General features: G+C 38.7%; 3 protein-coding genes across 3 annotated transcripts in view; all 3 read left to right on the top strand.

Moving 5' to 3' along the window:
• Positions 1-8,991: 8,991 nt before the first annotated feature.
• Positions 8,992-18,387, top strand: LOC103514905. The gene is made up of 6 exons (XM_026827618.1): positions 8,992-9,413; positions 9,502-9,543; positions 16,806-16,877; positions 17,282-17,524; positions 17,828-17,896; positions 18,178-18,387. Exons 1-6 carry the CDS (start codon positions 9,177-9,179, stop codon positions 18,247-18,249), a joined length of 735 nt encoding a protein of 244 aa, XP_026683419.1. The 5' UTR covers positions 8,992-9,176; the 3' UTR covers positions 18,250-18,387.
• LOC103514813 lies at positions 11,665-14,759 on the top strand. Its single transcript, XM_008479733.3, has 3 exons — positions 11,665-12,124; positions 12,913-12,981; positions 14,030-14,759. The coding sequence occupies exons 1-3, from the start codon at positions 11,738-11,740 to the stop codon at positions 14,582-14,584; spliced, it is 1,011 nt and encodes a 336-aa protein (XP_008477955.1). The 5' UTR covers positions 11,665-11,737; the 3' UTR covers positions 14,585-14,759.
• Positions 18,388-21,968: 3,581 nt separating the features above from the next.
• The window catches only part of LOC103514897, a 13,245-nt gene continuing 11,606 nt past the window's right edge, over positions 21,969-23,607 (top strand). Inside the window, exons 1-4 of the mRNA XM_017446468.2 lie at positions 21,969-21,995; positions 22,383-22,454; positions 22,748-23,086; positions 23,408-23,476. Of these exons, the coding sequence (XP_017301957.2) occupies positions 21,969-21,995; positions 22,383-22,454; positions 22,748-23,086; positions 23,408-23,476 (507 nt within the window). The remainder of the gene's footprint in view (positions 21,996-22,382; positions 22,455-22,747; positions 23,087-23,407; positions 23,477-23,607) is intronic.

The raw sequence follows: 23,607 nt of genomic DNA, 5'->3' as shown, positions 1-23,607 counted from the left end.
TAATCGGGTCAATTTTTAGTGCCAAAACATGTTTTGAGTCCCTAGAGCCTAAATACAAAGTTTCATACATTGGTCCGTGTGTCTGTCCTTCTGTCTGTCTGTAAACAAGAAATCTCAAGAACGGTAAGAGCCAGAGACTTGAAATTTGGTATGCAACTGTCAAATGTGACAAGGATGCGACACGAAACTTTTGGTTAAGATCGATTTAACACTTAGCGGCATTTCGGCCGCTTTTTGGCGGTTTTCGGTGTAATTCAATATCTTGGGAACGGTATGAGCTAGAAACTTGAAATTTGGTATAAGAAATCTCAAGAACGGTAAGAGCCAGAGACTTGAAATTTGGTATGCAACTGTCAAATGTGACAAGGATGCGACACGAAACTTTTGGTCAAGATAGATTTAACACTTAGCGGCATTTCGGCCGCTTTTTAGCGGTTTTCGGTGTAATTCAATATCTTGGGAACGGTATGAGCTAGAAACTTGAAATTTGGTATGTAGTCCACAAATATGACAAGGATGCAAAACAAAACGTTTGGTTAAGATAGGTGCTGACTAAATGGTTTGAGATATTGTAAAAGTTACAATAGAACAACACTCAACTAAGCATAATTCAATAGGATAAGGAAAGTCGTGTGATGTTCACACCAGATATGCTGACTAAATGGTTTGAGATATTGTAAAAGTTACAATAGAACAACACCCAACTAAGCATAATTCAATAGGATAAGGAAAGTCGTGTAATGTTCACACCAGTGCTGACTAAATGGTTTGAGATATTGTAAAAGTTACAATAGAACAACACCCAACTAAGCATAATTCAATAGGATAAGGAAAGTCGTGTGATGTTCACACCAGATATTTTTTTTTTTTTCTTTGTAGAAAAGTAAATTTCTGAGAATATTTATCTCAGCTGATACTACCTAGATACGCTGAATATTTTGTAAGTAGAATCTTCTCAGTCTGTAAAGCTGTGTCCACACATAGTCGATTAACATTGATCAACGGTCGACATCGATCGACTATGTGTGGACACAGCTGTATCGTCACGAGATCTGACATATGATTTGTCCAGGGCCACAGAAAGTTAAGTATCAAAGCACAATTGACGCTCTGTAAAAAGGTGCATCTACAGGCTATAAATACTATCCGGATTTGATACTATCTATACGGATAGACCACAACCTATTAGGATTATCCGGACATTCCGAGCCCTAGTCTACATTACAGTCGACGGAGGTCCATCGGTATCGCCTGGAACCCATATACCCAGATTAGGTAAGATTAAAGCATTTTGGTGGAATAAAAGGGATGTTCATAGTGTGCACGCGATTCAGTCTTCCAGGGCCACAGAAAGTTAAGTATCAAAGCACAATTGACGCTCTGTAAAAAGGTGCATCTACAGGCTATAAATACTATCCGGATTTGTTACTATCTATACGGATAGACATTATCCTATTAGGATTATCCGGACATTCCGAGCCCTAATCTACATTACAGTCGACGGAGGTCCATCGGTATCGCCTGGAACCCATATAGATTAGGTAAGATTAAAGCATTTTGGTGGAATAAAAGGGAAGTTCATAGTAGTTATAGTTCATGAGGCATGCGCCCTGACACACCGCCAAGGAGTTACAAAGGAGACATAATAGACATTGATCTTTTTATAGGTTTTTCGGTGACGTACCATTTGCTGTCAAAGTCAGCGATAGATTTTTGTGGGCCCTTACGAATATGTGGGCCCTATGGTGACCGTTCAGCTCGTCTACTGAGCAAGCTCATTATGGTATTTATTATACCAGGTCTTGATACTACTATATGTATTATACCCATCAGTTACTTTCTTCTAAGAACTAAAGCTGAGTCCACACATAGTCAAAGGCCGTAGCGTCGGTCCACACTGTCTCCACAACATAGATTTCCTTCGTCGACGGCCGTCAACTTTGTGTGTACACAAATTAAGGGAATAAGTTACGAATACAGTTTCTTTTTTTTTCCAAGAGGTTTGACAGAGAGAACTCTAACTGCTAAGGTCTTATCGTTCCGAAATCGAAGATAGAAAGAAGACAGAATAGGAAAAAGCCAGCCGTTCTAAGAACGAACCACAACATAGATTTCCTTCGTCGACGGCCGTCAACTTTGTGTGTACACAAATTAAGGGAATAAGTTACGAATACAGTTTCTTTTTTTTTTCAAGAGGTTTGACAGAGAGAACTCTAACTGCTAAGGTCTTATCGTTCCGAAATCGAAGATAGAAAAAAGACAGAATAGGAAAAAGCCAGCCGTTCTAAGAACGAACATTATCAATTGAGGATAAAATCCGCCCCGGGCGGGAATCGAACCCGTGGCCTAGCGCTTACAAGACAGACGTTCTACCAACCAAGCTAACTAGGCTGAGTAGCTGGGCTGGCAAATATGGGTCTGTAGATTATATTAGGGCTGCCTTTAATTCAACTGTTTCTACCAAAACCTACTTTATTTTCAACAATACATAGTTATACATTAGAACATTAGCATACATACATAATTATACTTGGATTCAAATTTATTCAAACTACTAATTATTAATTTATTAAGCCGTTGTTTTGTCATCTTCACCAATATGAGGTGTATAAATTGGTGGATGTACCAATTTCCCCGTCACTATTTCCTTGATTTTTTCAATTTTTCTTTTAACGAATAACAATAGGTAAACTAATGTTTATTCGGGACACATACATATTATTTACACAGGTATGCCTCCTTTTCTCTGAGTTTACAGCCCTCTAAGTTGTTTATCTTTATTATTATTATTATTTTTCAGCGAAAGAAGTATTGTCAATTTATAATTGCCGAGAAATTGTTCGAGTCTGGATTCCACAGAGTTTCTTTCAACGTAAGTACTTAGTTATGCACAAAGATGAAAATGTATGCACATATAGATATCTTTTGTCATACACTGCCTATCCAAAGGTTCGTACAATCTTATCTCGTCCTTTAGGGCTGTTTGCCCCTACACCTAAGCCTCGGATTGGGCTTTTTGTGTATGACCACCTGTGTAAGGCAAAACGTGGTATTATGAATAATTTTACACCCATTGGAGATTGGTTAAATTTACCCACTTCTATTCACCATTTAGGATAAGATTTCATTCGTAAGTTAGTACTACGAGTGCCCTATTGTCAACAAAGTTTCGTGAAATCCTGAAAATCGCATACAAGATAGAAATTGAAGTACACTCTGTAATTTTGGCATCTCCACCAACATGATGGTGAGTTAGGATAAGATTTCATTCGTAAGTTAGTACTACGAGTGCCCTATTGTCAACAAAGTTTCGTGAAATCCTGAAAATCGCATACAAGATACAAGTTGAAGTACACTCTGTAATTTTGGCATCTCCACCAACATGATGGTGAGAGATTAGATCATTAGAGGATGTGTCATTTGCTCCATGTTTAATTTAGGGGATATAGTATTTGTGATGTTTAATTCAGAGGATGTGTCATTTGCACTATATTTAATTCATCAGATATAGTATTTGTGATGTTTAATTCAGAGGATGTGTCATTTACACCATATTTAATTTATCAGTTACTTTCTTCTAAGAACTAAAGCTGAGTCCACACATAGTCAAAGGCTGTAGCGTCGGTCCACACTGTCTCCACAACATAGATTTCCTTCGTCGACGGCCTTCAACTTTGTGTGTACACAAATTAAGAGAATAAGTTACGAATACAGTTTCTTTTTTTTTTCAAGAGGTTTGACAGAGAGACCTCTAACTGCTAAGGTCTTATCGTTCCGAAATCGAAGATAGAAAAAAGGCAGAATAGGAAAAAACCAGCCGTTCTAAGAACGAACATTATCCATTGAGGATGAAATCCGCCCCGGGCGGGAATCGAACCCGTGGCGTTCTACCAACCAAGCTAACTAGGTTGAGTAGCTGGGCTGGCAAATATATGTAGTTCTATGTTTCGACTGATTGTTACCATTGGAAAACTTGCAGTGTTTGACCATGGAGGAAGAGAAGGAAACTTACCAGCCACCGGAAGATCAGCTAGGCGGGCCAACGACCCCCCCATCCGCGGAGTCCGAATACGAGGGTCCCATGATGAAGAAATACAGGCAGGTCCTTGAGAAGAACTTCAAGCTACACCACATTGAAGTGATAGATACGAGTGAGCATTATGCCCAGCCGGCGAACAGTGAGAAGTTCCTGACTATCCTCATGGTATCGGATGAGTTCAGGAACAAGACTGAGTATGAGGTAAGTGATCATTGTTGTAGCTGTCAAGTAATAAACATGTACATACAGTAGATATGATTTGTGTTTTCTTTACTATAAGTGATGATGTGTACTAAAGAGGTAAGTGTTCTCAACTCACTTGCTTCTTTCAATTTATTTAGCGCTAGGCCGCGGGTTCGATTCCCGCCCGGGGCGGATTTTATCCGGGTGGGATAATGTTCGTTCTTTAGGCCGCGGGTTCGATTCCCGCCCGGGGCGGATTTTATCCTGATGGGATAATGTTCGTTCTTGGAACGGCTGGCTTTCTCCTATCCTGTCTTCCTTCTCTCTTCGATTTCGGGACGATAAGACCATAGCCCTCTGTCAAACCTCTTAAAAAAAAACTCGTTTCTCCAGTGTGCATTACGCCTTTAAAAGCAGGTTAAATGTACCTATCATTGTACTAAATGCTAATTATCAATATCCGAAGTTAAGAAACGTTGTGTGTGGTTGGTATGCGAGTGGGTAACCACCGGGCAATCGCGTAAAGCCGTAAAGCAACGTTGCGTACCTGGATGGGTGACCATTTGGGAAATCACGTACAGCTGAGTTCCCGGCTCCAAAGATGAAGCAAATCAATCAATCAAGTCATGAATTTTTGTGATAAAGCAGAGAGCTTTTTCACAACTTTGTGGGTATCACAGTATTACAAGTCTTTCATTTACTCAATCATCATATTATTTTATTATCGCTCGTCTCTTCGACTTGTAATACCGCCACTGGTCGCTACACGATTAAAGTAGCTACTCGATTGTCCTCACGAGACTGAGTGCACCCCAAACTCCAAGCACAGAGCCGAAAAAACCTCGGCACCGCCGGGAATTGAACCCGGACCTCCTGCGTGCAAGCCTAGTGTGATACCCACTCGGCCACGGAGGTTGCTCTCACAGAGCCGAAAAAACCTCGGCCCCGCCGGGAATTGAACCCGGACCTTCTGCGTGCAAGCCTAGTGTGATACCCACTCGGCCACGGAGGTTGCTCCAAAGATGAAGCATATTCAGGCGGAACATCCGGAAACAATTCAGGCGAAAATCCAGGAAGAAGCGCACGCAGAACGAGGTTGAATTTTCTAGAAAGATTTCCAAGCTGATCATTGAAACCCATTGAATTTGCCTCAAAATAAAATAATTTATTTTTGAAATTTTTTACGGCTTCATCTTTGTGCTCTATCTTGAATTCCTCGTTCTGTGGGTACCCGTAGTGATCACGGCATGTTTTACCGCAGCACGCCTCAATGGGTACACGATTATACCCTGTTCATATTTACCAATGCGACCAAAAGTGTCTCTTATTCCAAGCTGATCATTGAAACCCATTGAATTTGCCTCAAAATAAAATAATTTATTTTTGAAATTTTTTACGGCTTCATCTTTGTGCTCCATCTTAAATTCCTCGTTCTGTGGGCACCCGTAGTGATCACGGCATGTTTTACCGCAGCACGCCTCAATGGGTACACGATTATACCCTGTTCATATTTACCAATGCGACCAAATTTGTCTCTTATCCCTTTCCTTGCTATAACCTTAATACGAGCACCTACTCGCAATTCGGTTCTTCTCAAACTGTGTGCCGCGGCACTCTATTGTGCCGCGAGGTCGCATTAGGTGTGCCGCAGAAAGATTGAAGTGTGCCGCGGTTACGACAACTTTGAGAAGCACTGAGTCCTAATTGCATAGAACTCAAGTTAATTTATTGTTTTAATTGAATTATTACTTAATAATTTTCAGACCTATTGATACATTTACCTTTTTCAATAATTTTAGAATATTTCGACATGTTGACACGTTTGTCTTACAAACTGAGGTATATTAGTGGATGTGTCATTCACCCGAGTATCTGGTGTAAATAAGACTATCATTGTTGTAGCTGTCAAGTAATAAACATGTACATACAGTAGATATGATTTGTGTTTTCTTTACTCTATGTGATTCAAGCTGATCATTGAAACCCATTGAATTTGCCTCAAAAACAAAATAGTTTATTTTTTAAAATTTTTACGGCTTCATCTTTGTGCTCCATCATTCCTCGTTCTGTGGGTACCCGTAGTGATCACGGCATGTTTTACCGCAGCACGCCTCAATGGGTACATGATTATACCCTGTTCATATTTACCAATGCGACCAAAAGTGTCTCTTATCCCTTTCCTTGCTATAACCTTAATACGAGTACCTACCTACCTACTCGTAATTCGGTTCTTCTCAAACTGTGTGCCGCGGCACTCTCTTGTGCCGCGAGGTCGCATTAGGTGTGCCGCAGAAAGATTGAAGTCTTGAGAAGTGTGCCGCGGTTACGACAACTTTGAGAAGCACTGAGTCCTAATTGCATAGAACTCAAGTTAATTTATTGTTTTAATTGAATTATTACTTAACAATTTTCAGACCTATTGATACATTTACCTTTTTCAATAATTTTAGAATATTTCGACATGTTGACATGTTTGTCTTACAAACTGAGGTATATTAGTGGATGTGTTATTCACCCGATTTTTTTATTTGATTAAAAACCATTTCTAGATGATAAATTAATACCTGTAATAGAAGGAGCAAATGGTTTCGTAAGTACTAGGTAGGTATTTTTGTTTTAATTGAATTATTACTTAACAATTTTCAGACCTATTGATACATTTACCTTTTTCAATAATTTTAGAATATTGTTGACATGTTGACATGTTTGTCTTACAAACTGAGGTATATTAGTGGACCTGTCATTTACCCAATTTTTTATTTGATTAAAAACCATTTCTAGATGATAAATTAATACCTGTAATAGAAGGAGCAAATGGTTTCGTAGGTACTAGGTGGGTATTTGGCTTGAGGAAGAAATTGGAGTCAGGCTTTTCAAGGAGACTCGTATTTAGAACCACACTGTAGATCTTGTTACTTGTTAGCATGTGTGGCGCTGATCTGATCTATATATGCTCATCTGAATCAATACAAGATTCCGCATTATACAAAGTCTGGAGGAAGTAAACGTCTTGGATTGTGGGGTAAATTTTCTCGCCATTAGATTAATAATTTGTTTTAATTGAATTATTACTTAACAATTTTCAGACCTATTGATACATTTACCTTTTTCAATAATTTTAGAATATTGTTGACATGTTTGTCTTACAAACTGAGGTATATTAGTGGATGTGTCATTTACCCAATTTTTTATTTCATTAAAAACCATTTCTAGATGATAAATTAATACCGGTAATAGAAGGAGCAAATGGTTTCGTAGGTACTAGGTAGGTATTTGGCTTGAGGAAGAAATTGGAGTCAGGCTTTTCAAGGAGACTCGTATTTAGATCCACACTGTAGATCTTGTTAGCATGTGTGGCGCTGATCTGATCGATGTATGCTCATCTGAATCAATACAAGATTCCGCATTATGCAAAGTCTGGAGGAAGTAAACGTCTTGGTGTTCGAGTCTGGATTCCACAGAGTTTCTTTCAACGTAAGTACTTAGTTATGCACAAAGATGAAAATGTATGCACATATAGATATCTTATGTCATACACTGCCTATCCAAAGGTTCGTACAATCTTATCTCATCCTTTAGGGCTGTTTGCCCCTACACCTAAGCCTCGGAGTGGGCTTTTTGTGTATGAACACCTGTGTAAGGCAAAACGTGGCATTATGAATAATTTTACACCCATTGGAGATTGGTTAAATTTACCAACCAGGGTACTAGACCTTTCACAATGGCGCTCTCAGGACTGGATATTTTCAAACTTGTTACTCTAGTGACCGTGGTATCCTGTCAACAAGACTCCGAGGAGAGGTATGAATACTACAGGAAGAAATACCCGCAAGTAAGATGGTACACTACTCAGGAACCAGACTACTAGAATTTTATGCCTAATATACAATAGGTACTACTGGAATAAAATGTTTAGATTAAGAGTGGATATAACATCCCAGATTGGAAAAAAACTGATGTTGACGCTCTCTTTATCTACTATTTAGGTACCTAAATAGATTTAAAAGTAAATGTCAAGCATCGATGGCTCAAAGTGTTTTTAGTCTCAGGATTGGGTTCAATCCGAGGTTGCCCTAGCTATTAAGTATAGGGAAATCCACGTTTCATCTCCTGAGTTGGTAAACCCATAAAAGAAAATTTAAAACCCTAAGAAGGAGAAACTTACGATCAATGCCAATCCTCGAATATCCCATGGCATGTCCTTCTTGAGTGCGTTCACCACCATTTGTTCTCTCTGAGGGTAAGAATGAATAGGAGAGGTATTAAATAAGTTAGTGAAACCCTTAGAAAAGGTGTCAACCGAACGTCAAAGAGAGAATGGATGAAGCAGAATCTAGAGGTAACCAAGAAAGAAAGAAAAAAAGAGGCGTTCATGACAACCTTACCAGGCTTGAACATTTATATCAGCCATTTAAACGGGGTGGACCATTGTAGTGGTATAGGAATGCTCCATTCATTTTCTTTTTGATCTGGAGTTTCAATTAGTACCTACACAGACATATTAAAGAGATGATAGGGTACATTGGATTCCTTATAGGATAGATTCAGATTATTCAGAAAGATACAATTAATTAAATTGGAAACTGACACTAATTTCAAGTTCTTTGAAGACTTCGAGATATTGTGCCTGATAATAGGAAACAAAAAAAGTAACAAAAATTAACAATGAAGTCAGAATAGGAACATCAAGGAATTCCATGCTGCTGCTGCTACTTACAACTTTCCAATCGGGGACACCTCTAAACATTTTGGCAAATTACTTCATAGTCATAGCCTTAAGAATCCCTAGGAAGAAGTCGACCACTAAAGCTGTGAAAGAAGCCACACTAGCGCAATCTGACCGTGAGTTCAACAAACTACCACATGACAATACTGTATAGATTGCAATCGCAAACAAACACAAGACGGGAAGACCAACAATATGACTTAGCAAGAGCACCAAACAGTCCACAAAATGCTGGTGCTTCTACTGGGAACGACCTTGTTGCTGCCAATGATATGTGCGACCACAGTTAACCATACCCAACACCATCAGACATCGACGAAAGCTGCTCTAGCTCCGGAGAAAATTGAAAGGATCGCCCAGAAGTTGTTGCGACTGACGCTGAATACAAGCCATGTCCAGATTTCCCACTGTATTATGCATCCTGATATGGCGCAGGACAAGGACCGCAGGATTCACTTTCACATCGCTGAATACAAGCCATGTCCAGATTTCCCACTGTATTATGCATCCTGATATGGCGCAGGACAAGGACCGCAGGATTCACTTTCACATTAATGTTATCTCGGACGTTTTTATTGAAATGCCTATATTTGTAGTAAGTAACTCTTCATTACTTCCCGTGTCTGTTCTCTTCACTCTGGTTGAACTAGAAATCCAATTTTTACCAGCAGTCTTATCAAGAATACATAGATAACTCGAGTTCCATTGTTATTTTTGTAGTAGGCTATCTCGGACGTTTTTATTGAAATGCCTATCTTTGTAGTAAGTAACTCTTCATTACTTCCCGTGTCTGTTCTTTTCACTCTGGTTGAACTAGAAATCCAATTTTCACCAGCAGTCTTATCAAAAATACATAGGTAACTCGAGTTCCATTGTTATTTTTGTAGTAGGTAGGTGAATAGGGTGGTTTGTGTTGTGTATGTTTCCATACCTAGTTTATGGGGTTAAGCTTTTATAGAAGCAAGAAAATGACGACTGTTCGAGGTTCTCCGTTTATTTCTTCTCCATGTATGTATAACAAAGTCAGTACCCGAGAGATCATGACAGTCCTATCAAGTAGGAGATTCGCATTTAATTTTCAGTGAGATCACAGTTTACGAGTTCAACTAGATTCCTTGAAGTCCCTGTTTGTGATTTTCAACATTGAGTATCAAATCATGTACCTAGTTTATGGGGTTAAGCTTTTATAGAAGCAAGAAAATGACGACTGTTCGAGGTTCTCCGTTTATTTCTTCTCCATGTATGTATATTGTATAACAAAGTTAGTACCCGAGAGATCATGACAGTCCTATCAAGTAGGAGATTCGCATTTAATTTTCAGTGAGATCACAGTTTAGGAGTTCAACTAGATTCCTTGAAGTCCCTGTTTGTGATTTTCAACATTGACTATCACATCATGCCTACAGCAGGATTCTCCTTGTTTCAGAGAAAGAACATCACGATCAATCTTCTGAAGTCTGTATTTGAACATGCAGAGCCCCATGATCTGTCGTTGGATGTAAGTATGACATTTTTACATTCTTTAAATATGTAAGGAGGTTCAACACTCCTCAAGCTTATTTTTTCATTTTAGAACTTAATATTAGGAAAAATTTGGGTATCTATACCTATGTGAATTTTGAAAGTATGAAGCGAAAATCAATCTGATATGCAGCAATAATTGACATGTAGCATCAATATGGTTTACACTTAGTACAGAGATCTGTCATCTGTCAGAAAATGAGTTAGGTCAACTTGAACTTCTTTTATATTATTTAAAATTATCGTTATTGTGTTGTTGAAAGATTCTATGGTAAAAAGTTACTAATAGTAATAATGCACCAAGTACAAACTCAGAATCTTTGATCCTTCGTTCAAACATTTATATCATGTTAGTTGTACACACTGCGCACGCGTGTCAATCGTTCCTGATTGGATATGATTCCTACATTTACCAAGGCCCTCTGGTAATTGTGAAAAATAACCGGTAAATGTGAGAAATAATGAGTTTTATAGCATTATTTCTTACATTTACCAATGACAGTGGTAATTGTGAAAAATAACCGGTAATTTTTCACAATGACCAGATTTTCTACATTTACCGTAACATATATATACTGATGGGATATACTGCAGTGAAGCATGAAATAATTTTATTGGTGATGCAGATAGAGTTAGAACAGTAGATATTAAAATTGAGCAAATACCATATTCCTCGATTCAAATTCGAGGGCCACCAGAAAATTGGAAGTGTAGAAAATTAGAATTTCCAAAGATTTATTGGTAGCCCTGACCTCCTGACAGGGAGGTTTTCCTAACATACTCACGCAATGAAATTTTTTCCGTAGGGACCATATCGACAGAAAGAACAAGGAGACTCGTATTTAGAACCACACTGTAGATCTTGTTAGCATGTGTGGCGCTGATCTGATCTATGTATGCTCATCTGAATCAATACAAGATTCCGCATTATGCAAAGTCTGGGGGAAGTAAACGTCTTGTCAAGGAGACTCGTATTTAGAACCACACTGTAGATCTTGTTAGCATGTGTGGCGCTGATCTGATCTATGTATGCTCATCTGAATCAATATAAGATTCCGCATTATGCAAAGTCTGGAGGAAGTAAACGTCTTGGATTGTGAGGTAAATTTTCTCGCCATTAGATTAATAACAGCTTGAATGCCAAATTACGAGATGGAAATCGAGATAACAGCAAAGTGGCGACTCAACCTGATTCTCTTGGCTCAGTATAGTCTAGTGTCTCCTGGTGCTATTCCATATGATTACACCAGGGTACTAGACCTTTCACAATGGCGCTCTCAGGACTGGATATTTTCAAACTTGTTACTCTAGTGACCGTGGTATCCTGTCAACATGACTCCGAGGAGAGGTATGAATACTACAGGAAGAAATACCCGCAAGTAAGATGGTACACTACTCAGGAACCAGACTATTACGATCTTCTGCAAACTCCGGGTCCTACTCCAACTCCTGATCCTTATGCCGCCAAACATTTCGACAATTCCACGGAGAAGTTCATGGGACAAATTATATTCAGAGAATTCATGCCATTGAAATTGACAATCAAGAGGCACTACAGACTACAGAACGTGCTGAGAACCAACTTTGAAGGGGCCGAAGCTTTTGAGGTCTTCATAGTGTCCAAAATGTTTAGAGGTGTCCCCGATTGGAAAGTTGTAAGTAGCAGCAGCAGCATGGAATTCCTTGATGTTCCTATTCTGACTTCATTGTTAATTTTTGTTACTTTTTTTGTTTCCTATTATCAGGCACAATATCTCGAAGTCTTCAAAGAACTTGAAATTAGTGTCAGTTTCCAATTTAATTAATTGTATCTTTCTGAATAATCTGAATCTATCCTATAAGGAATCCAATGTACCCTATCATCTCTTTAATATGTCTGTTTGAAGGGGCCGAAGCTTTTGAGGTCTTCATAGTGTCCAAAATGTTTAGAGGTGTCCCCGATTGGAAAGTTGTAAGTAGCAGCAGCATGGAATTCCTTGATGTTCCTATTCTGACTTCATTGTTAATTTTTGTTACTTGTTTTGTTTCCTATTATCAGGCACAATATCTCGAAGTCTTCAAAGAACTTGAAATTAGTGTCAGTTTCAAATTTAATTAGTTGTATCTTTCTGAATAATCTGAATCTATCCTATAAGGAATCCAATGTACCCTATCATCTCTATATGTCTACTATGTATAATTGTATATAGGTACTAATTGAAACTCCAGATCAAAAAGAAAATGAATGGAGCATTCCTATACCACTACAATGGTCCACCCCGTTTAAATGGCTGATATAAATGTTCAAGCCTGGTAAGGTTGTCATGAACGCCTCTTTTTTTCTTTCTTTCTTGGTTACCTCTAGATTCTGCTTCATCCATTCTCTCTTTGACGTTCGGTTGACACCTTTTCTAAGGGTTTCACTAACTTATTTAATACCTCTCCTATTCATTCTTACCCTCAGAGAGAACAAATGGTGGTGAACGCACTCAAGAAGGACATGCCATGGGATATTCGAGGATTGGCATTGATCGTAAGTTTCTCCTTCTTAGGGTTTTAAATTTTCTTTTATGGGTTTACCAACTCGGGATTGAGATGAAACGTGGATTTCCCTATACTTAATAGCTAGGGCAACCTGGGATTGAACCCAATCCTGAGACTAAAAACACTTTGAGCCATCGATGCTTGACATTTACTTTTAAATCTATTTAGGTACCTATGATAAATAGTAGATAAAGAGAGCGTCAACATCAGTTTTTTTCCAATCTGGGATGTTACGTATATATCCACTTATAATCTAAACATTTTATTCCAGTAGTACCTATTGTATATTAGGCATAAAATTCTACTATCTATCTAAAGAAAATGCTTACGAGGTTCGCACATGTTTCTAAATCTCTTTGTTCGAGATATCAAATTGGGGCTGTCCCACTTTTTGATTTTTTTCCAATCTGGGATGTTATATCCACTCTTAATCTAAACATTTTATTCCAGTAGTACCTATTGTATATTAGGCATAAAATTCTACTATCTAAAGAAAATGCTTACGAGGTTCGCACATGTTTCTAAATCTCTTTGTTCGAGATATCAAATTGGGGCTGTCTCACTTTTTGACCCTGTTTTTTGGTCCTGTTTCTTTTTTTTAGAACATGACTCCGGAGGAATATAAACAACATTCGCGAGATGAGACCACGCCAGATGTTGTTCGATATCCCCACCCCGACACTTGGCTTCACATGCTCAAAAACTCGACGCATTATCTGTGCCAACCCCGTAAGCTTTTTATACTCACATAGGATTCGTTAAGATATAGGTCATATAGGATTTACCTAAGATAGCAAATGCTATACAAATATTGTACTTATTATTCATTTGATTTTGCAATCGAATCAAATCGGGAGAATTTGGATATATAGGTACCTACCTTAATGTCTTTATCATCATTGAAGGAATTTGATAGTCAATAATAGAAAATAAAAGTAGTTTATCGTTGGAACATAGGCTTCTCCGATGATATTTTATACCATTAATCTGTTTTTCAGTGTTGTTCTTTATAATATGAAAACCCGTTTCTGTTTCAGCTTACTTCCAAGTATGAGTATGACCATGTCCCGGATAAACTGACGGAAGACAAACTGAAGAAGTTCGCTGCCATTGTACACACCAAGCAGTTGATCTTGGAAGGGGGCTTCCTGAACAAAACGACAACCTGGTCTCCGAGGGAACATTATTACAAGCTATTGGACCTGGGGAGACGACTCCACGGACCCAACTTTGACGAGAGAGTCCACGACAACCCTCTCATCAACGATGAAGAACGTCAGCTCGCTATCGATTACCATCAATACGTTGAGGATAGAATAGAAAAGAACACCAACCAGAAACTCAAGCTGTTGGAACAGTATCGTAAGGAGCTTTCAGAAGAAATGGGCGTGAAATTGAGGAATGATACCGTACTCCAAGGTGTTAAGAAAATATTTACCCTCACCTCGTTTGAAGAACGCTTACAAAACTTTGATGACTTGGACAAGCGGTTCCCAATCAACTTGGAAACGGATTTAGACAAGGTGGAGCCCAATAAGTATTATTATGAGGACCAAGAAGTAGTAGACAACAGGGCGACAATGTTTGCTTAAGGAATTGGTCTAGTGCCCTGGTGTAATCATTTGGAATAATTAAGGGGGGGGGTTGTTCTAGGAACATAACGAGTCAGGATGTCCGTGGATCCAAGAACACTTGGGATATCTATCTGGTGTAAATAAGACTATCATTGTTGTAGCTGTCAAGTAATAAACATGTACATACAGTAGATATGATTTGTGTTTTCTTTACTATAAGTGATTATGATCATTGTTGTAGCTGTCAAGTAATAAACATGTACATACAGTAGATATGATTTGTGTTTTCTTTACTATAAGACCTTATTAAATATTTACAGACAGACAATCGAAAATCTTTTCAGCCCCCATTAATTAACTGAATTTGATAGGTTTTTATGATGGCCAAATTTTGTCAACCAGATTCTAACGAGGGTTGTAGGTGCCGTTGAAAATATTCTATCAGTTTGCCAAACATATAAATTTGCAAAAATTTCGACAGTCGAATTAGATTTTTATAGATTCTGTATCTAACCATCTTCTGTATGTCAGAAGGTTATTATGTCGATGATCAACATTTTACACCAATATTTTTGGCATATTACTACGTTTAGGGGCGAAAAATAGCCCGAGGGTGGGGGGGGGCAGGCCCCATGCCCCGTTCAAATACGGCCCTGTATGGTTGACACACTAGTATCCTCTCTGTATTTCTTATTTCAGAGACATGACATTATCAAAGAAATCGCCCATCCCTTCCTCAATAACCCGGGTGACAGTCGGGTTGAAATTGTGGTAAGTAAGGACATCTTTCACATCAAATTATAGAAATATCGTGAAAGGTATTTTAATAATTTGTGACTGGAGTTTTTTCCTTTATTACTCACTCACAGACCGCGAGGGTCCTTAGCTTCGGTGATCCATTCGTTTCTGCTTTGGGCGATGGACTGTCAATTTCTTTCTCGTCCAGGGTTGATGGAGTGGATTATGGACCGTACACCGTCTTCCCAGTTCTTTTTTCTCCTTTATTGTGCGTGTAAAATATGTTCAAGAGATGTTATTTTCTTTCGCCCCATTCGTTTCTGCTTTGGGCGATGGACTGTCAATTTCTTTCTCGTCCAGGGTTGATGGAGTGGATTATGGACCGTACACCGTCTTCCGTCTTCCCACTTCTTTTTTCTCCTTTATTGTGCGTGTAAAATATGTTCAAGAGATGTTATTTTCTTTCACGCAGGCACACACCCTTGAAGAAAAGCCCGAGGGTATGTTCACCGAGGAAGAAATGAAGTACAACTTCAACTTCATGGACGCTCCCGTCTTCGGTGGAAATCGACTTAAACGGGAAATCCTAGAGTTTCATCTGAGCACAGATAAAGCTAATATGGACTGGAAGTTCCATCCGAACAAGACATGTCAACTAGTCGAGGAGATTGTTCGGAAGAAGTTCGATCCAGTCATCGTCAAATGTGAGAGTATAAAAGAGGAGGTCATGGGGAGAGTAGGACCCAAGAAATGAAGTACAACTTCAACTTCATGGACGCTCCCGTCTTCGGTGGAAATCGACTTAAACGGGAAATCCTAGAGTTTCATCTGAGTACAGATAAAGCTAACATGGACTGGAAGTTCCATCCGAACAAGACATGTCAACTAGTCGAGGAGATTGTTCGGAAGAAGTTCGATCCGGTCATCGTCAAATGTGAGAGTATAAAAGAGGAGGTCATGGGGAGAGTAGGACCAGGCCATGAAGACCAATACAGATTGCTGGTGGTGTCCAAGAAGTTTTTGGATCATATCTCGGACGTTTTTATTGAAATGCCTATCTTTGTAGTAAGTAACTCTTCATTACTTCCCGTGTCTGTTCTTTTCACTCTGGTTGAATTAGAAATCCAATTTTCACCAGCAGCCAGCAGTCTTATCAAGAATACATAGATAACTCGAGTTCCATTGTTATTTTTGTAGTAGGTAGGTGAATACGGTGGTTTGTGTTGTGTATGTTTCCATACCTAGTTTATGGGGTTAAGCTTTTATAGAAGCAAGAAAATGACGACTGTTCGAGGTTCTCCGTTTATTTCTTCTCCATGTATGTACATATAACAAAGTTAGTACCCGAGAGATCATGACAGTCCTATCAAGTAGGAGATTCGCATTTAATTTTCAGTGAGATCATAGTTTAGGAGTTCAACTAGATTCCTTGAAGTCCCTGTTTGTGATTTTCAACATTGAGTATCAAATCATGTCTACAGCAGGATTCTCTTTGTTTCAGAGAAAGAACATCACGATCAATCTTCTGAAGTCTGTATTTGAACATGCAGAGCCCCATGATCTGTCGTTGGATGTAAGTATGACATTTTTACATTCTTTAAATGTGTAAGGGAGTTCAACACTCCTCAAGCTTCTTTTTTTCATTTTAGAACTTAATATTAGGAAAAATTTGGGTATCTATACCTATGTGAATTTCGCTCAAATCTTCATGACATGACTACGTCAGTAAATAATTTGTTTCGTCTACAATCACAAACTCATCTTAGGGTTAGAACCGTCAGATCATGGAAGGAACCCAGGTATCTGGGCGTCCAAGAGGTTTATCCCAATCCTCCCAACACTGTGAAATAGGCAGGTATCATACCTGTCTCAGGGATAAACAAACAAACAAACAAACAAACAGACGAACTAACAAACATCCAACCAAACAAACCAAAGGACTAACGATCTGACCAATCTCTACGTTTTGTGTTCAAGTGTTGGTCAACCGACGAAAGACCAGATGGGTTCCATGAGGAGGACATGGAGCACATGAAACCTTACGCATACGGGGAGCATGTCATTCAGGACATCATGGAAGAAGAATTCAACAAGACGTTCATACCGGAATTCTTCTACGTGGAAAACGTATGCGAACACTATGGCATAGACAGAGCCCAGGAAAGCCACTTCCAAATCCTGATAGTGTCGGAAAAGTTCAAAGGCAAGGACATACCTCAGGTAAGAGCCCTTAGACCGTCCACTCACTATGAAGTAGACCTGAGAGGTACGCCTGATCAGGTCCGCCTGTCAGGTCTACCTGAGGTAAGAACTCTTAACTTAAGTAAAGGCATATTATACTGAAGGGATATACTGCAGTGAAGCATGAAATAATTTTATTGGTGATGCAGATAGAGTTAGAACGGTAGATATTAAAATTGAGCAAATATCATATTCCTCGATTCAAATTCGAGGGCCTCCAGAAAATTGGAAGTGTAGAAAATTAGAATTTCCAAAGATTTAATGTACATTTCTTATTTTTAGCGGCGATTTATGGTGGATGAATTGGTCAACAGAATCATGATGCATGGTGTGGCCAGACTTTTCTGCAAGGTAAGAATTTCATAGATTCATAGTCTCGAACTTACAACTCCCCAAGTACAACTCGTTTGGTTGTAAGTTTGAGGCCCAATGAGAGAACTAAGTAGTCGTACAACCCCCCAAGTAAAACTCGTTTGGTTGTAAGTTTGAGGCCCAATGAGAGAACTAAGTAGTCAGTTCAGGAATAGAAGGTTCTCCGAAATCAAAAATCTAAATCCTGCTGCTGGGAAAATTAATCCGGAGCAAGAACTTTCGTCAGCGTATTTCATACCAGTTGTGTTTTCTTATTGCAGCTTTTTACCCCAGAAGAATATAAAATAGAATTAGAAATGGAAAAGAAGCATGAGGAGAAACCTGCGAGATAAAAACAAAGTGAGAACGAAATCAAGGAAACGTCCAAACGATATGTCCGTGGAAGGTGCGTTTTCCTGTCGCGATGATGACTAAAATACCGTCAGAAAAAGTACAGTCCAATAGGAAAATATAGGAAGCTCACCTCCAAAGGGGATTTAATAAATAGTAGCAGAGGAATAGCACCAGATTTTGAACTGTTTTCCATGTAGCGACACTTGGCTTCACATGCTCAAAAACTCGACGCATTATCTGTGCCAACCCCGTAAGCTTTTTATACTCACAAGATAGGATTCGTTAAGATATAGGTCATATAGGATTTACCTAAGATTACTAAGATAGCAAATGCTATTCAAATATCGTACTAAATTACCTACATCATTTATTATTAATTTGATTTTGCAATCGAATCAAATCGGGAGAATTTGGATATATACCTACCTTAATGTCTTTATCATCATTGAAGGAATTTGATAGTCAATAAAGAATTTGATAGGCTTCTCCGATGATATTTTATACGTAGTAAGAATTTCATAGATTCAAAGGCTCCAACTTACAACCCCCCAAGTAAAACTCGTTTGGTTGTAAGTTTGAGGCCCAATGAGAGAACTAAGTAGTCGGTTCAGGAATAGAAGGTTCTCCGAAATCAAAATCTAAATCCTGCTGCTGGGAAAATTAATCCGGAGCAAGAACTTTCGTCAGCGTATTTCATACCAGTTGTGTTTTCTTATTGCAGCTTTTTACCCCAGAAGAATATAAAATAGAATTAGAAATGGAAAAGAAGCATGAGGAGAAACCTGCGAGATAAAAACAAAGTGAGAACGAAATCAAGGAAACGTCCAAACGATATGTCCGTGGAAGGTGCGTTTTCCTGTCGCGATGATGACTAAAATACCGTCAGAAAAAGTACAGTCCAATAGGAAAATATAGGAAGCTCACCTCCAAAGGGGATTTAATAAATAGTAGCAGAGGAATAGCACCAGATTTTGAACTGTTTTCCATGTAGCGAAATGAGCAAAACGAACTTTTTGTTGTGTATAGAATCAGCTGAAATCATCAGTTTGATTCTGTGTCATCTTGAGAGCTAAGTTCCAACTGAACCAGCAGGAGCAGAAAACAAAATTTCATACAGTAATAGTAAATCTAGTGACATACCAATTTGTTGCCAGCCCTAGAATCAATAGTAGTTGATGGTATACAAATTTGTTGCCAGTCCTATAATCAATAGTAGTTGACTAACAATAGTACGTAACGTTCTCATAAGGGAAAACGCACCTCTAAGCTCCAAATACCAGGCTCTTCAGCGAATACTTTCTGTTCCAGCTTTATACTGAAGAAGAATATGCACAACAATAGTACGTAACGTTCTCATAAGGGAAAACGCACCTCTAAGCTCCAAATACCAGGCTCTTCAGCGAATACTTTCTGTTCCAGCTCTACACTGAAGAAGAATATGCAAATCAAAAAGAAAATGAATGGAGCATTCCTATACCACTACAATGGTCCACCCCGTTTAAATGGCTGATATAAATGTTCAAGCCTGGTAAGGTTGTCATGAACGCCTCTTTTAAAAAAATAAATAAAAATTTTTTTTTTTTTTTTTTTTTTTTTTTTTTTTGTGCAAACTACGCCCGCGTTCACATGCTACAATTCACTTGTGCCAGTTTGTGCATTTAGCTTGAGCATGTAAACTCACCATACGATTTGACATTTCATTTATGGCCAGCATTTCTTTTCAGCGTATGTTGGCGGTGAGAGAAATGGCCATCAACAATGTTCCCTCAATTCCTGGCACACTCACTGTATTCACGTGTTACGTAAGTACAACCTAATAGCATTTTTGGGGGGAGCCAGCCACTCACCATCAGGTAGACCTGACAGGCACACCTACGCCTTCTAGGGCCAGCCACTCACTATCAGGTAAACCTGACAGGTACACCTGATCAGGATCGCCTGTCAGATCTACCTGATAGTGAGTGCGCTCATCAGGTAGACCTGACAGGCGGACCACTGATCAGGTGTACCTGTAATCTGGGAAGAGAAATGTGTCCAATAAATAGACCTAATGCGCTTATTACAACATTACAAACTAATTGAATTTAGTATACATTATTTTTATTACCAACTAACACGATATAAATGTTTGAACGAAGGATCAAATATTCTGAGTTTGTACTTGGTGCATCATTACTATTGGTAACTTTTTACCATAGAATCTTTCAACATAACAATAACGATAATTTTAAATAATATAAAAGAAGTTCAAGTTGACCTAACTCATTGTCTGACAGATCTCTGTACTAAGTGTAAACCATATTGATGCTACATGTCAATTATTGCTGCATATCAGATTGATTTTCGCTTCATACTTTCTTCAGAAGGAGCTCTTCCACCCAACCACACGAAAAAAAACTGATGTTGACGCTCTCTTTATCTACTATTTATCATAGGTACCTAAATAGATTTAAAAGTAAATGTCAAGCATCGATGGTTCAAAGTGTTTTTAGTCTCAGGATTGGGTTCAATCCAAGGTTGCCCTAGCTATTAAGTATAGGGAAATCCACGTTTCATCTCAATCCCGAGTTGGTAAACCCATAAAAGAAAATTGAAAACCCTAAGAAGGAGAAACTTACGATCAATGCCAATCCTCGAATATCCCATGGCATGTCCTTCTTGAGTGCGTTCACCACCATTTGTTCTCTCTGAGGGTAAGAATGAATAGGAGAGGTATTAAATAAGTTAGTGAAACCCTTAGAAAAGGTGTCAACCGAACGTCAAAGAGAGAATGGATGAAGCAGAATCTAGAGGTAACCAAGAAAGAGTGAAACCCTTAGAAAAGGTGTCAACCGAACGTCAAAGAGAGAATGGATGAAGCAGAATCTAGAGGTAACCAAGAAAGAAAGAAAAAAGAGGCGTTCATGACAGCTATAAAGATAAACAACTTAGAGGGCTGTAAACTCAGAGAAAAGGAGGCATACCTGTGTAAATAATATGTATGTGTCCCGAATAAACATTGAATTACCTATTATTATTTGTTAAAAGAAAAATTTTAAAAATCAAGGAAATAGTGACGGGAAAATTGGTACATCCACCAATTTTATACACCTCATATTGGTGAAGATGACAAAACAACGGCTTAATAAATTAATAATTAGTAGTTTGAATAAATTTGAATCCAAGTATAATTACTCGTATGTATGTATGCTAATGTATAACTATGTATTGTTGAAAATAAAGTAGGTTTTGGTAGAAACAGTTGAATTAAAGGCAGCCCTAATATAATCTACAGACCCGGCTCCTTAGAAACAAAAACATGCTCCTTACATCAGAGTTGTATTCCGTATTCTCCACTTACCTCCTCGTCTGGCATTCCTTGGAAATAATCCGAGTATACATAGACCTGGAACCAAGGAGCCCTCTCCCCTGGGAACGTAGGATGAGGGAACTTGTTATGGATGATGGCTACAAACTGGGGCTTCAATTTGGGATCCCTTTCCAGCAAAACCTTGGCCTCCTCCTGAATCCTGAACAAATCTTTGGGTTTCTCTGGCTTGTCTCCTTCGAAGTAAGATCTCGTTGATTTCGTTTCTCCTTGAGGAAAGCTAGCGACATTGGACAAGGTTTGGCACACGAACACAACCAGTACTGATCTTAAAACCCAAGCCGCCATGTTTTTTAGTTATTGAGGTAATTGGACGAAATTTAAACTGTTTTACCTGCACACCATGTCGAGATGTGTTTAGTGAAGAAGTTGATTCAGGTCTCCTGTGCTTAGAGTCTCGGTGATTTGCATTAATTACTTCTGATGAGAGGTTTGATTACACTTCTGTCGGCAGGTCACTAGTCGCTAGACGCTAAGAGTATGCGTGAAGATGTTAGAGAGAGGGGTATTGAGACATGTGGTCAATTAGGAGGTACCTCACTATTAGGCCTTGGATTTTTTGGATATTGCAATATACAATACAATGTTTTCCTTGATGAACAATATATGTAGCTAGAGGATAATTAGGAGGTACCTCACTATTAGGCCTTGGATTTTTTGGATATTGCAATATACAATACAATGTTTTCCTTGATGAACAATATATGTACCTAGAGGATTTCATAAAAAGGGATTTCCAACCATCTTCTGTATTTCTTATTTCAGAGACATGACATTATCAAAGAAATCGCCCATCCCTTCCTCAATAACCCGGGTGACAGTCGAGTTGAAATTGTGGTAAGTAACGACATCTTTCACATCAAATTATAGAAATATCGTGAAAGGTATTTTAATTTGTGACTGGAGTTTTCTCCTTTATTACTCACTCACAGACAGCGAGGGTCCTTAGCTTCGGTGATCCATTCGTTTCTGTTTGTGGCGATGGACTGTCAAATGTCAATTTCTTTCTTGTCCAGGGTTGATGGAGTAGATTATGGACCGTACACCGTCTTCCCACTTCTTTTTTCTCCTTTATTGTGCGTGTAAAATATGTTCAAGAGAAATCAGTGATGTTATTTTCTTTCACGCAGGCACACACCCTTGAAGAAAAGCCCGAGGGTCTGTTCACCGAGGAAGAAATGAAGTACAACTTCAACTTCATGGACGCTCCCGTCTTCGGTGGAAATCGACTTAAACGGGAAATCCTAGAGTTTCATCTGAGTACAGATAAAGCTAACATGGACTGGAAGTTCCATCCGAACAAGACATGTCAACTAGTCGAGGAGATTGTTCGGAAGAAGTTCGATCCAGTCATCGTCAAATGTGAGAGTATAAAAGAGGAGGTCATGGGGAGAGTAGGACCAGGCCATGAAGACCAATACAGATTGCTGGTGGTGTCCAAGAAGTTTTTGGATCAGCCTCAATTGCGAGTAAGTATTTTGCATTATATAAAGAGGAAGTGGAATTACGGAGCTGCCAAATAAAGATAAAGGCATGAGACACCAAGTAAAGTAGTGCCAAGCAAATTTTACGACCAAATTGGGAATTTTTATCAATAAAAGACATTAGTTGTTTATACCAGGGTAACTAAGGTATTTGCTAAGGAAGTATCCTGAAGAGCAACTATAGGTAGGTAATAGGGACTAATAACGATTAAGTATACCATTCTTAGGATTTAAAAATCACCAGGGACCAGATTGGATTGGTGGATTCGTGTTTCTAATACTCCCCCACCTCTATTTTTGTTTCAGAGAACAATCAATGTTCGTCAGGCAATTGAGGAGCTTGTAACTCAACAAATGTACAAGATTCACATGCGAGTAAGTAAACAAGTAGGAATTTCAAGTTCGGTTATGTGTCAATGGGTATATTTTTTCGATTTTCTTTTCTGTGCAAAATTTATGAGAAGAGTAAATTCTTTGTCAAAACCTCTTTTGCCCTCTAAGTAAAA

Source organism: Diaphorina citri, unplaced genomic scaffold (assembly GCF_000475195.1).
Source record: "Diaphorina citri unplaced genomic scaffold, Diaci psyllid genome assembly version 1.1 scaffold46, whole genome shotgun sequence".
In the NCBI taxonomy this organism is placed as follows: Eukaryota; Metazoa; Arthropoda; class Insecta; order Hemiptera; family Psyllidae; genus Diaphorina; species Diaphorina citri.
This window is presented reverse-complemented; position numbering and strand designations above follow the sequence as displayed.